We start from the raw sequence: 14410 nt of genomic DNA on the forward strand, positions 1-14410 counted from the left end.
AAAGAAATTGTGATGGTCTTATACCACAATTGCTTCAGAAGAGTACACTGAGATGAAGTCAGAGCATTTGTAATGTTCATATAAAGCTCCACTGCCCTGTCAAGTAGGGTTCATGTATAACATGATATAAAAATATAGTCTCCTTAATCCTGGAGGTATCAGGGGTGCATGTGTCCTGCTACTAATCTACATTTGGCCAGAGTTTTTAATGGTTTCAGCTGTACCTTGTGATTACTTAGGCCAAGTACAAACACACAGACATCATTTCAGCACTATAGCATGGAGAACAATAGCAAAGATGAGCTGCTATGCAGGCTCCTCTACCCAGCTGTCCAGCTCCCTTGTCAATATTGGAAAGCAAAGCTTGGTTACAGGAAGACTCAGATGAATTTCCATTGTCTAAAGAGCCTTGATTTTAAAGGAAAAAGAGGGACCATCTCTACATGGTCAAGTGGTGGCAGCTGTCTCATTAGCTCTTCCAGTCTGGCATATCTTAAAGCATTCGAGATCGTTGACATATGACCTGTTTAGTTCCACCCAACTCTGGATAAAGTAGGGCCATATGGCTTATAACGTGATGCTAGTTTTTATGTGAGCATGTTATACCTGACATTTGATTTTGCAAGACCTTTTCTGTCAAGCTGCACTGCATTGTCTGATTTAGTAGATTCCTCCATACTCTGGTAAGAAACATCTATTAATGACTTTCCCCCACCAGTCATACTTCTGTGCAAAACAGAAGCAGAAACATATTATATGAACAATATAGTACAAGGGTTTCCCGCATTATACAAGTGCCTAAGACGTTACACGCTTTACAGAAAAAAAAAAAAAATCCATGTGTATTTTATATTTCCATCTGTATTGTAACACATACCCATCCAGACATTTCATGCTTACTCATTTTCAGAAGGGCAACAAATTGAGAATGCAAAAAACTTTATTAGCATAAAAAGTACATATTCAGTAATCAATACTCAAATTCCTTCACAGCATCTGGCATGTTTGATACATCTTTCTGTATCTGCTACAGTTGGAGGAAGAAGGGGTTGTAAGATATCAGAGGTTTAGGGTTAGAGGGGAGTTGTTGGTGGGGTTTTTTTTGTTTTGTGCCTTTTTTTTTAATATAGTTATGTAAACAATTCAGAGTGAAACCTGTACAAGCAGAATATTAGCTATCATTTGTACACTTAAAAGTTAAATAAAAACCAATTTCAGCAACACAAAAAGGAATATAAAAATGTATTCAGATGCATGACAAATGCATCAGAAGGAAATGTAGAAGGACATGGGAAGTAAGTGAACATGTTTTAAAAGTGAGATCATACTGGAAATTCTCTGTAAATATCTGTATGGCTCAACACGAAAAACATTATAAAATTACTTGGTTCCATAAGAGATCTGTACAGTTGCATCCATTTTAACTTCATGAAACACAAATATATTAGAACAATAGACTGATTAAAAGGAGTAAGAAAAGTTTACTCAAGTTTAACATTTCAAGCTGCCTATTTGATAGGGTAACTAGAGAGAGGTAGATGTCCAATATTAGTGCCAAGCTATTCTAGCAAGACCCTTTAGCTATCTTGTCAAGTTTTTACATTCAAACCCAATGTGAAATGGCTTCATAAATGAAGGACGTCTTTCAAAAAGCCAGCCAGAACACCTGTATTGCTGATGGAAGTAGTTTCAATTATACTGCTGAAAGTGAAAAGTATGTAAAAATAAGTAATTTACCAGACCACTGTAAGGACACCACTGATCAAGCACTAGAGCTCATGCAGTCGTTTTAACAAAAGTGAAATTAATTTGTTAATTTCCTATGCTCATTTTAGAAGCTGAACCATTGCTGCCTATTGGGCTCATAACTAGTCAAAATAAGATTGCAGGGTACCACGCCGGCGGATATCACATGTCCAGCAATGGAAACCACCTCCCAATGAATTGGCATGGCGAATATTCACTTTAATTGTAGAAATGCCTGCAAGAAACATACATTGCATACTTTAAATTAAAATCTCAAATTCACTTGGTAAGCTTTGATCATAACACTAGATAATGCTTTATCAGATCATATGGCTAGATGCAAGTACAGAAAGTATCTCCTACTCATTTGTTAAAAATTTCTTTTCCCAAATTCTAGGCAGAGAACAAGCTAGGAACATAGCTGGCTTGTTTATTCCAGCAATACCCTCAGGAATACATAGTGCTTGGAGCACAGCCCATGTTTGATATGTTATGTGCCAGTAATAAAAAGAAAAATTCAGTTTCTGCGGTATGTGAAGAATTAGCTGAAATTCTGCTACAATATGACCAGGGCACATTTACATAAATCTGTGTGAGCATTTACGGTTCAGACACTAAATGTGCTCTTTCAAGTGCCTTTCAAGAAAAGAGGCATTCAAAGTACAGAGCTCTGAGTCCCTCTTTTTCAGAAAGGGGAAAGAGGCTGTTACGCTTACTACCTAGGTTAAGCTTCCTCCCACTTCTTTTCAGCTCTGATGTTTCAGCTGTGGCTCAGCTTACACAAAGTCCTGACAGATAGACTAGGATCACAAGACTTTTCTGTTATGAATTTTGCCTTTTTGCTTCTTGGTACTTTCAGGAACAGCTTGGTAGAATCTATTATCTAGGTCGGCAATAGTTTTCTTCCCAGTAGACCCATCTCAGTCCTAGGAACTGACTACAGGAGTTTATTTAGAACTCAGACAGATTGTGAAGTTCAAGTGTGAAAGATATGTCATGATTAGCATTAATGGCCTTATTTTTTAAGTACTTTCAAGCATTTATAAATCCTCAGCTCCTCAGTCATACAGAGAATTAAAACAACATAAGATTGAAAAGCTAAGTGATTCACTAAAGGCTGTATAGCCAGTCTTTAAAATCAGATTAAAGCATTAGATTGCATGGTTCTCACCTGCAATCTGTCTCAGATTTGATGGAAGCTTCCATAAGTGCACTCACATCCATGGCATGACCCTTGTTCTAGGTTCACAGTTGCTATCTTCCACCTTTTGATCATTCTCTCCTTCCCATCATTTTTCTCCCTTTAAAGAAGTCTTTTACTCTTGAGGAGTATTATCTTTCACTCTAGAATACAATGATCCCTCACTTCCCTTGACTTCTCATCTACCCACCAGTCTTCTTTCTACCCTGTCTGCATCTCCATGTACTTACCCTGCAGCAGTAGTCATCTGGCTGTAGCACCAAGCAATCTGGCTACCCTCCTACTAACCAACTATGAGCCACAAGTAGATCTACCTACATCCTTCCCTCCCAGCATGATAGAAGCAATTGGATTAACTGCATGAGTTCAGATTTTTAAGTCTATATTACTTGTCTTTGGAGTTAGCTGTGCATAATAAGACTTTCAGATTTTATATTCAGTTACTGTTCTCCTACCACTGCACATCTAAACCCTATCATGAGGTTACATCTCACAGGACTGAGAATCTCCACAAGTGAGCAGAAATACCTGGGTTAAGTGGTCTTAATTTGACCGTTTAAAGTACAATGAGTCTGAAACTAGAAAAATCTGAAAGCATTTTGGCAATGAGGGATAGCCAGCTCTACATCACTCAGCAATATGCTCAGTCAACCTCTCCAAGATAGATTTTGACCACCAAACTGAACAGACAGTTTTACATTAAAAAAACTCATTCAAAAACATGCTAGCAGTAACTTTAATTGCTCCTCATACCTTTATTTGCTGCAAGCTGTAGGGGGCACGAGATGTAAGCAGCCCATATGAATATGACAGAAGTATTCAGGTGAGAAATCACTGAATGATTCTTACTTGCTAATCCAATTGTTTGAGTACCTTTTCCAGTGCTGGCTACTTTGACTACTTTAAGTGAAACCTCCATTCATCCTGATGTGTATAGCTGGTATAAAGATCATTTCTTTTTAAGTATATGTTGAAATATGTTAGGACATACCCAGATTTTCAAACATCTTCTGAATTGATGTCTCATTGGCATCCACCATCACGCGTTTCTCATCCAGCATTAGGACATTCATGGAGAGCCATTTAGAAGACATCCACAGTGGGTGATCTAAACACATGAGAATGAACCTTCTACTGTACCAATGTTGCTCCATATTAATACTCTTAAGAATACTCTCGGAATTCTTAGAAAAGAAAGAATGAATATACCATCTGGGATGAGTGGCACAGGGGGGCGAATCACAGTCCAGCCTGCTTTCTTGAAGAGCTCAATCTGAAAGAGCAATTTAATTAGATTCTAAACAGGGTTCTTAAAGTATTATGTCCTCCAACCTACGCCACATTTTCTCAGGCTACTTCAATATACATGACATCCCTTCTCTCCATTCACTCTTGCCCTCATTCACGTTCCATCTACAAACCCAGTTTTCATACATGCATTTTTTAAAGCCTTTTCAAACTTTGCATACCACTAGCATTTTTTTCTACTGTTTTTATATAGCTAGGTATACTAAGATATGTTACAGACAAAAGGTAACACATCTTTACTGTGAAGTAAAGATATTAGTAACAGTGCAAAAGTATTAAATGCTTTATTTTTTGTATTATTTCTTCCCATGTGACTGTAAAAGCCATTGATATGAATTACACTGCCATTTAAAGAAACAAAAATACCACATAAAATTACATTTGCATTATGCTTCATAAGAAACTTAATATGCAGTTTATTTAACAAACGGAACAAAATAAAGGCATCCTAGGGAATAATTTGTGTCTCTAAGAATTACACCATTAAGTTAAAATAAGAGGAGGATAATTTGGCTAAGGAGAACTGACTTTTCAACTTCATTGTCTGAATACTTGGACGAGCTCTTTATTCAAGTGTTACCACGAGGTGGAGCTCCGATTCTGAAAACTCAATAACCAGCCTGGCCTGCCAGGATTTTAAAGAAAAGCCTCCTTTCACCCGCACCTCCCCCCCATTTCCTGGTCATCTAGAACTGCCAAATCAGTTTTTATGAAAGAAAGCTGCATCTACCTCTTCTATCTACACAAACAGCAGTTTTCCATGAAAAAAGTCCCAGCACATGGGTTTAACACAAGGAGACCAAGAGCCTCCTCTTGCAAGTAAGATTATGAAAAACTGGGGAAGGGAAAAGGGGAGGAGAAGGCTATTGTTTTAAAAATATCTATTCTCATAATGGATATTACAAAAGGCAGTAATTCAATGGGACCATTTGCATTGAAGCCACTTGCTGTGAAGAGACTAATATTGCTTCTAAGAGCTATGCTGTGCACATGGTTCCATCATCTCTGCTGCACACAGCTCTATCCCACTAATGAAGTATCAGCTTAGCTATTCCCTGTGGTTGTACAGCTCCCAAAGTCATGGGGATCCTCACAAAAATCCTCAAGCACTGGCAGTACAGGTAACATGCCTGTAACAGCAATGAGCTCTTACTTTCTGAAGGGCTTTCTGATCTGATTGCACCGTTAAGCAATGTTAGCTTTTTCTCAGAGTGAAGTAGTAGGTTTTACATACTGAACCATTTCTCTCCTCTTTCCTACTCTTCAGAAAGTATTTCTCACTCAGTTATTCAGAGCTGAATGCCTGAGCAATTACCAGCCTCCTGCTATTGCTACAGTTAACAATACCAAAACAGAGGCTTCCAAAATAAGAATAAAAAGGGGGATTACTCATCTGAACAGCAGAAAGCCCTCAATTTCTCCATGGATACAATTAAATATATTTAAGTAGTCAAAGTGTTCAGAGTAGTAGTATATCCTATGCACTTGCTTTGATACTACATTATTACAAAATAGATCGCTTCCATCACATTTAAACCACGTACACAGGAAGAAATACACAACACATCTGCCTAGCCTCACAGTAAAAAAGCACAAAGAGCAGTAGCAGAAAACTGGGGGAGAACAATGGTCATTGTACTGCTGAGAAAGTTCTACAGTCAAGATGCAAATATATCTATAAGTTCCTGAACAACTGAGTGCGCTATTTAAATGTGATAATTTAGTATTATTCAAGTGTATACAAAATAAACTTGTGGATTAGCAATTATCCAGCAGGGATGTAATCTAGCCGAGTCATTTTTAAACACAAAATACTTTCCCCTCTGCTACACTCTTACCTGATGGCAGGGACGGTCTGGGTTAGAGAGCACAAGATCAGGTCCAATAATATTAAAAGTGGCATCAATGTGCATAGGGTTAGGATCTTTAAAGGATATTATATGCACTCTATAATCTGGTGCAAGATGTCGCCTCATCCATTCAATGCCCATGTAATTTGTAACCTGAAAACAGGACAAAGTTTCACTAGGCTAGAATATAAACTGCATCCAAGCTTAGTTTATCTAAGGTTTTATTTAAATAAATATATAAAGCCAAAATAATAGAAGTTTGTGTCTTTAGCTAACCTCTTAGCTGTAAGACAGTCTCATCCTATATATCAGACATTCTACGAATAGCAACTTCTATTGTCCACACCATTATTTTAATGCTGTTCAGGAATTTAAAAAGACATAAATACAAGTATCAATCATTAAGATAGATACCAAAAGTGTTGTAAGAAACCTTTGTTTACCTGGCTCCTTTGTACAAAGATATCTCTTCCAGCTCTAATGAAGTCGGCAGCATCAAAGCATGGCTCAAATTCAGTAGTTACAAATTTTCCTTGAGCAGCCAGTTTATGCCTGTCTTCAAGAGAGCAGATTGGATAATCCTAGTTACAGAAAAAGGAATAACAACTTTAGATTGGAGATGGTAAGGGAAAGTTTTCAAACTATTTGCTACTGAAAAGTATTTTGAAATTAAGAAAATATGTTTATATTGATAGCTAGTATGTTCCTGGAGGTGGTTTGGTTTACTTGTTACTAGAATAAGAAAACCAAAGCATAAATGTGGAAGTTTAAGTAAGAGTTTTTAAGTACGTTCAAGAATAAGCGATGAGATAAGAGATAATAGTTATACCAAGAAGTTAATTGCTCTTCAGAGCCACTGTCTCTATAATATTCCCGCTTCTGGATCAAAAGTATTCATTACCAGTGGAATTTAACTATCAGTCCAACAAATCACTGCACAGTGACAGAAATATTGGTATGCAAGCTCTTTCCTACCAAAGGTGGACTCCCTACTTTTTCCACATTTTAGAATGGAGCAGTACTTCAAGTTAGAAGGTAAATCTTCAGGAATTTAAATAGATTTTAGAATGAAACAATGCAATTAAGAACAAATGAGGTGGAAAAAAACAGCACAAACAAAAACTACTGGATAAGTAAGCATGCTTTAGAACAGGCTCTGGAAATTTTCCAATACTGACAGATTACTCTAAGGTAATTTTGTTTAACAAAGACTTCTTTGCATCATTGATAAGATGTCACTGTTCCCAGAAAGTTATAATCATTCCACATCCAGTTTTACTGCACTTATTGTAGATGCTCTTACAAAGGTCCTAATGCATTTGGGGGCCTACAGGAAACTACCAAAATTGTCTGAGTCAAAATTATTACAAAAGAAAAAAAAAAGAAAATATTAGCTTAAGTTTGGAAGGTAAATACTCACAGTTTAGATACCCCACTATTTCTTTTATGTAACTTCCAAAATACTAATCATCACACAAAACAAGGATCATGAGGTTTTTTCTGTGACAAAATGTATATTCTTTCCCACTTTCCTGATACACTCAGGACATATGGACATTCTCAGGGAATCTCAATTCTTTAATCTTTGTGGTATCTTTCTAGCATTCCTTCCTCTTTAGTAATGCTAAGTTACAGCCAGTAATCAAAACAATTCAATAGGCACAACTTCCTGTTTCTTATTCCCTAATTGCACACACTCAGTTTCACCTGGAAAGGCTACAGAATATTTGCATACACTAGAAAAATCACAAATTTCCAGAATTGTTTTGTTCCTCCCTCCCCACCAACCCCAATTTTGTGAAACCTAGATGTCAGGTTGAAACTATCAACAAAATTCTGTATAACCAGAACTGAAGTTCTGAAGCAAAATGAGAACAATACCTGATCATAGAGTTCATCTGCCATTGTGGGTTTGGGGGCAGTTGTCCACTTAGCACCACGGTTGAAATAATCTTTGATTATTCGTCTATACGCTCTGTACTCAAAGAACCGAGCACGCCAAGCCATAGGTGCTTCAATAATTTCATTTCCCACCACCAACAGGAGGTCTCTTGGCATGGCAGCGTACATACCTGAAAGGAAAAAGGCCATTACCTACGAGACAAATATGCTTTCCTGAGCTCTTTCAGCTTATTCTCTTTTCACTGTCCTTTTTACCATTACTTCTATCCAAAAGACTGGTAAAAAGCATCTTTATAAAAGTCAGGAAACCAGCGCATAATTTGAGGTCCTTACATTCTTCAGTAAGTTTTCAAAGTGACATTTTTTGTTCAAAATACTTGCAACATTTTGCTACAAAGCCTGACTCATAACTAGTTCACAGCTAGATGAAAGCCATCCACAAATCTGTAAGCCTCCACTTCATAATTTGGTTATTAGAAATTAACTAGACAAATGTTTATGAGTTACTCAGATGACTTTAAAAGGTGATGACGGGTAGCAAGTTTTCCAAGTGGACTTCATTTCTTTATATGCCATCCTTTTAAAAAGTAACAGCACAGAAGAGGAATTTGATAGAACACAGAACTAGTGCAGGAAGGAGTCCCATTAGACTTTTCATTATCATTATCTGTTCCCCAATGAATTTGAATTCCACTAGAACAACTTAGGAACATATTTGACATGAAAGGAGCCTGGAGACTACGCTTGATGCAAAGCTGAGTATGAGCCAGTGTGCTCTCACTGCAAATAACCAAAGGCACATGGTGCTATACAAGGAGGAATGTGGCCAGTAGGTAGAGAGACATTCAAATTTTCTTGACGCTAGCGAGGATCCTCCTGGAAAACTGTTTCTAGTTTTGGCCTCCATAGTTTAAGATTGATCGAACAAACGGCTATCAAGACAGTCAGGGGGGCCTTATGACCTGGGAGGAGAAGTGGAGGAACCTGAGCTTATTTCATGTGGCAAGTGGGGGACAAAGCAGTAACAGCCTACAGCTACTTTCTGGGCCATTAAACGTAACAGATGAACACTTCTTGGTAGTGGCAGTGACAACATTGCAAGGGAATCTGGCAAGAGATGCAGGTTAGGTATTAGAAAAACATCTTTCATTAGGAAGTCCATGCAACACTGGAACAGGTCAGCAAACCGGGTGGCAGAATCTCCATCTCTGGAGATTTTCCAAGTCATAGCTACACAAAGCTATCACTGACCTCATCTAGCACTGGCAATAATCCTGCTCCAAGCAAGAAGGTAGACTAGATGACATCCAAAATGTCTCAGACAAGAGCTAAACAGACAAGGCCTTCAACAATGGAAGAACATTTACCTGTAGACTCAAAATCAGGTGTTTTATACTTCACAGACCAGTCAATTGGATCAGGCCTCTTGACAATTACACCTTCTCCTTTCAAAATATTGCACATCTCTTCAATTTCAGCAATAGCTTTTTTTAAGTGGTCTTTGGGGAAGCTCTGGCCTCCAAATTTCTTGTAAAATCCCCAATACTTTTCATATGTGTTGGCCTAAAACGAAAGGACAGGTAAGTGACAAAGATAAGCATCATTCTGGTTATTTTGGTAGAGTGAAATAGATGCATAAGACAATTCTTAATGTTCAAAGTTTCTTGTTCTTCTTTCACTGACTTCCCATTGCTTTGTATGTGTTATGACCGCAGCAAGTCATAATGCGCCTTGTATTTGATTCCTGCCATATTTTGAAGAGTTGCTAAGAATTGTTAATGTCCTGCTGATTCTTCTAAAATAAAGGGGCAGGAGAGGAAGAAAAAAAAAATGGAAGGGAGAAGCTTCAATGCTTCAGATAAATGCTTCAGATAAATGCTCAATTGTTCCTTAACGTTTATACAGAGAGCCCAGGCAAAGGTCTCAGCATGGCCATCCTGCTCCTCCAGTACTGAAGCTTCTTCCCATCCTTTCTGAAGGAATTTATTCTTTTTCTCTAGGCGAGGTCTTCGGTAATTTGATCACCTCAGACTTGCCAGCTGTTCAGAAGTCACATGCAGTTCACATGAAGTGCCTAGCATTCCTACGGAAACCTGTTCTGCTAATGAGACAAATTTGTCCTAAGGAGTAAAGCTAGTTATTTTCAGAGCCACCCATGATGTATTTGAGTACCATTAATTTCTAAGAGGTGCCGCTCCCCTCTTCACCAGGTATCCTCTAGTACTGCTCTTTTTCAAACCTGAGAAATGACACTTGTGTTGCACTAATATGATGGCATATCTTAAAGTTAAGATAGAGTAAGGGTTAACACCATAACATCACTTATATTCCCTGCCTTCTGAATAACTGGGAAAAGGGTATATGACCGAGACATCTATTTCATACTAATTCAGGGTTGAGATTTCAGGCCCCTTTGATTATACATACAACTCATTTCAGACTGTTCAAAAAGTACCATGGCCAGGACACAGAAAAGAGCTTTAAATAATCTCCTTAATGCACCTTATAGCCTACTGTCTGAGAGTACCTGAGAAACCATAGCAGCATTTAAGAAAAACCCTTTCTTTTCAAAAAGAAATTTGAGAGTATGCTGTTAAGGAAAAGATTGTCTTTAAGAAATAGCAGAATTACTCCCTACAGTTGCTATACATTTTAAAATTTTGTTGTAGAAAATAATTAGCATTATCAATGTTAACGCTCTCAAGATGTACCTTAAAGCTAGTAATGACAGTTACTAAATTTAGTACACTGAAACAGAAATTCGGATCAAAATGCTTTTTGCCTAATTCACACCATCCCCCCCAGCTTCTCACTCAAGGTATAACGACCTGTGGTAATAATACCTCTTCACCAAAAATTCATTATTATTCACAAAATATACTGAAAAACATTGCAGAGTACAAAGCTATAAAGCTGAACTGTTTGACTGTCAACTGCTTCAGAAGAATACATCTGAACTGTAAGATTTTTGACCAAAGTGTTAATTCAAAAAAAGGGCATCTTCCTAATTAAAGTAGTTGTTAACATCCTAGTTAAGATTTCCCATGTTACCCAATAGTGTATTTATCTCTATATAATCTAAATAGCCCATTTCAAGCTCCCAAAAGGACATGCAATAAAGCGTCAGCTCATTAATATTCATCAGATATGAGGGGTCCCTATTCAATTCCTTCCTTCCTCCTTCTTATGCCAAGCACATCATTCCTACATCACAGCAAAAAGACTTGTGTATACCAAAACCATGTCTCAAAGTGCAAGAGTGCTGAATGCAGCCATACTTCCTGCACTTAAATATTTCGTAAATAAACATGCGTACAATCTCAAAACACAACTTAGAAGTACCTCAAAGCAAGTATTTACCAAAACCATTATACTTTGAGATGTGTTTTTTAAAGCGTCTCAGGTCCAAAGCCTCAATTTTTCCTTACACAATGCAAATTCGCTAGTTTTAAACTGCAGTTTTATAAACAATGACCCTCATTCATGCTTGGCAGAAGGCATGTGATACACATCAACCCTGGTATTGTTACTTACAGGGACAGTAGCAGGGATTTTTGGCTGTTGTGTTACACTAGAGCAACACACACATACACACCTTACCTTTCAGCCACATAGCAGAGATTTGAACAATAACTGAATCTGTCAATATCTTTCAGTATTGGCAAGGTAGGATTTGGACTACTGGATTATTTAGCAACACTCCCAGGTAAAGTTACTGTTGCAGTTTCTACAGCATAATTTAAGACAAAACAGAGAAAACTAGAGGAAAGCACATCTCAGCTGGCACACTCTATTACTATTACCTGTTGTGGCCAATGTATTCTTTAGACTTGACAGTTTACATAAAGCAAAGCTAAAGCTTTAACCCCAAGTTGTAGGTATTTGAATTACTTTGATGCTCCCCATTGAGCTTTTGGTATTGCATGTAACAGAAGGTGAAGTTCTCACCTCATTTGATTAGTTATGGCTTAATAGGCACTAGAACCAGGCTAGCTGTATAGCATGCCACACTTCAAGTTAGACATTTGAAAGAGTATTTTTTCTGACATTAAAGCAAGTCCTTGGCCACTACCTGAGAACAGAATTTTGTCTCATAGAATCATAGAATCATTAAGGTTGGAAAAAACCTCTAAGATCATCCAGTCCAACCGTCAACCCAACACCACCATGCCCACTAAACCATGTCCCTAAGCGCCTCATCTACACGTCTTTTAAATACTTCCAGGGATGGTGACTCCACCACTTCCCTGGGCAGCCTGTTCCAAGGCCTGACCATTCTTTCAGTAAAGAAGTTTTTCCTAATGTCCAACCTAAACCTCCCTTGGCGCAACTTGAGGCCATTTCCTCTCGTCCTATCTCTTGTTACTTGGGAGAAGAGACCAACCTCCACCTCATTTAATGTTACAATGTAACAAAGTTAGAAATTTTTTTCCTTACTCTTTCTGTACATTCATTATGGCAGTTTTAAGTACATAAATGCACATATATACACTTGTATATTAGAAATGCCAATCCTCATTCACTTCTTTTTCTGAAGCTGCTAGATTATCTCTGGAGTGTCTGAAACAGGATTCCAGAGGTTGGTAATTGAGCTTCAGCTTTCAAGAAGTAAATACAAGTCATAATGAAATCAGTGGTAAAGTTTTCATTACGCTCACTGGGGCCAAGATATCATCTCAAATGTCCCGACGTAAGTCAAATGATTACTCTCTTATCTGGGCATTAGAACTACCAAGCTGCACTAATTCATTCACATTCCTCCGAACAGTTTTGCCCAAAATCATAGCCAAGATTCCAAAGAAAGATATACAAACATGAAAGGGGCTGGGGGAAGAGAAGTCTTCTCCACAAGTACATCCCAAACTTCCTCTAAACTACCATTTCCAGCACTTTAAACATATTTTCAGTATCTTTGTTTGCCATTCCTTCAATGTCAGATCAGAATAATTCCCTTTCTGTTTTTAATGGAGGTCTTCTGGTCAACTTTGTCAAGATATCCTTTAAAATTTTACTAAGATCTCTTCAGCAGAAGTAGTGTGCTGTGATAGCCACGGATTACGTGCTGCCTTGGAGGCAGTACTGTACTGTAACACTGGAAGAGAACAATTCAAGATCAAGATCCCCACAAATGCAGGTAACAACACATACCTAGCAACTTTAAAGTCCAGGTAAAGCACACAATAAAAATCTGGAGCAAGGCCACTGTTTGAGTGTTCCTGTTCTAAAACACAACATTTCAGAGAACAAAGAAATGTGGATTTATTTAGTTTGCTGTTACAGTTTTAGCCACAGAAAAACTCTGAAGAACAGAGGAGTAGTATTTCCATACAATACCTACTGTAGCACGTAAGAATTCCAGTGAGCTATTTAAAAGCCATTTAAACAGAATGGTCCTGCTAGTCTACAGCTATAGAACTCAATCCTTCTCAGACTATTAAGTAGAAAACTACACTTTTTTTCAAGTGGTAACCCTCCTTAGTTTTGAGCTCAATTAGACTTTCATCAGCCCTACCAACCATCTCAAATCCTAGAGTGTGTACTTTGATAGCATCAGGGCTGTATTACTAGAGCAGATTGTACATATTGGAGATTCTCTCTACTACTGACTTCTGTTAAAACAGCTAATTCAGTCGAAAGTAGAAGAAAAAGCATATCTCCCACCACACGGCTATGCTGTAAAATTTCACAGATGTAAACTACTTTGAAAGAAGAATCCTCAAGAATAACCACCGCACCTTGTGCACTGTAAAGCACTGTATATATAAAACCTGCAGTATTTCCTATTTAAGGTTGTTTTTTCATTGTTTACCTTAACCTCCACAGAAAAAGGTGGGACACAAGCATTTTCAGCTCTTCCCACAATGACCTCTTCCAGTGGGTCCCATTCATTGTACGAGCAAACAGGACAGTCCTTAGGCACAGGGCTAGTAGCCTTGTTGTCATCAGCAGCACAGGTGTTCTGGGAGGCTGTAGCTGCCCGGGTGCTCTGGAAAGATTGCTGCACCCATCCTGTAAAGACTCTTCCAAGCTTAAAATAAAAATAAGAATGAAAATTATGTTTCCCTTGGAAAAGGCAAAAAGCAATGGTTCAGTCCACAAGTGCCTTACACTGTAATCCCAAAGCAATGTACATTATTTGGAGCATTAACAGAAACACACTGTTTGTTACAGCCATTCTAATTTATTCACAGCCTACTAGATGCTTAAAGGACAATTTGCCTTTTAAAATACACTTAGTTTAGGAGCGCAATGACATGGGAGCACAGCATTGCAGTGGCGACTGGAGTCACTGAACTCTGTGCTGCTGCACTGGGAGGATGCACGGGTGAGCCTCAGTCAAAGCACCCTGTGGCCGTCCCGCGCCCGCTCACCACCGCTGGGAGCACCCCCGTACGCCTGCACC

General features: G+C 38.2%; 1 protein-coding gene across 1 annotated transcript; it reads right to left on the bottom strand.

Annotated features, from left to right (window-relative positions):
* Window positions 1-922: 922 nt before the first annotated feature.
* Window positions 923-14035, bottom strand: GATM (glycine amidinotransferase (L-arginine:glycine amidinotransferase); the record flags this gene model as incomplete). Its single annotated transcript, XM_009581364.1, has 8 exons — window positions 923-1981; window positions 3939-4055; window positions 4157-4220; window positions 6094-6258; window positions 6549-6686; window positions 7987-8177; window positions 9375-9570; window positions 13817-14035. Coding segments are annotated over 8 exons (1203 nt in total), but the record flags the coding sequence as incomplete, so codon positions are not given.
* Window positions 14036-14410: the final 375 nt, after the last annotated feature.

This window comes from Fulmarus glacialis, unplaced genomic scaffold, assembly GCF_000690835.1.
Source record: "Fulmarus glacialis isolate BGI_N327 unplaced genomic scaffold, ASM69083v1 Scaffold44847, whole genome shotgun sequence".
In the NCBI taxonomy this organism is placed as follows: domain Eukaryota; kingdom Metazoa; phylum Chordata; class Aves; order Procellariiformes; family Procellariidae; genus Fulmarus; species Fulmarus glacialis.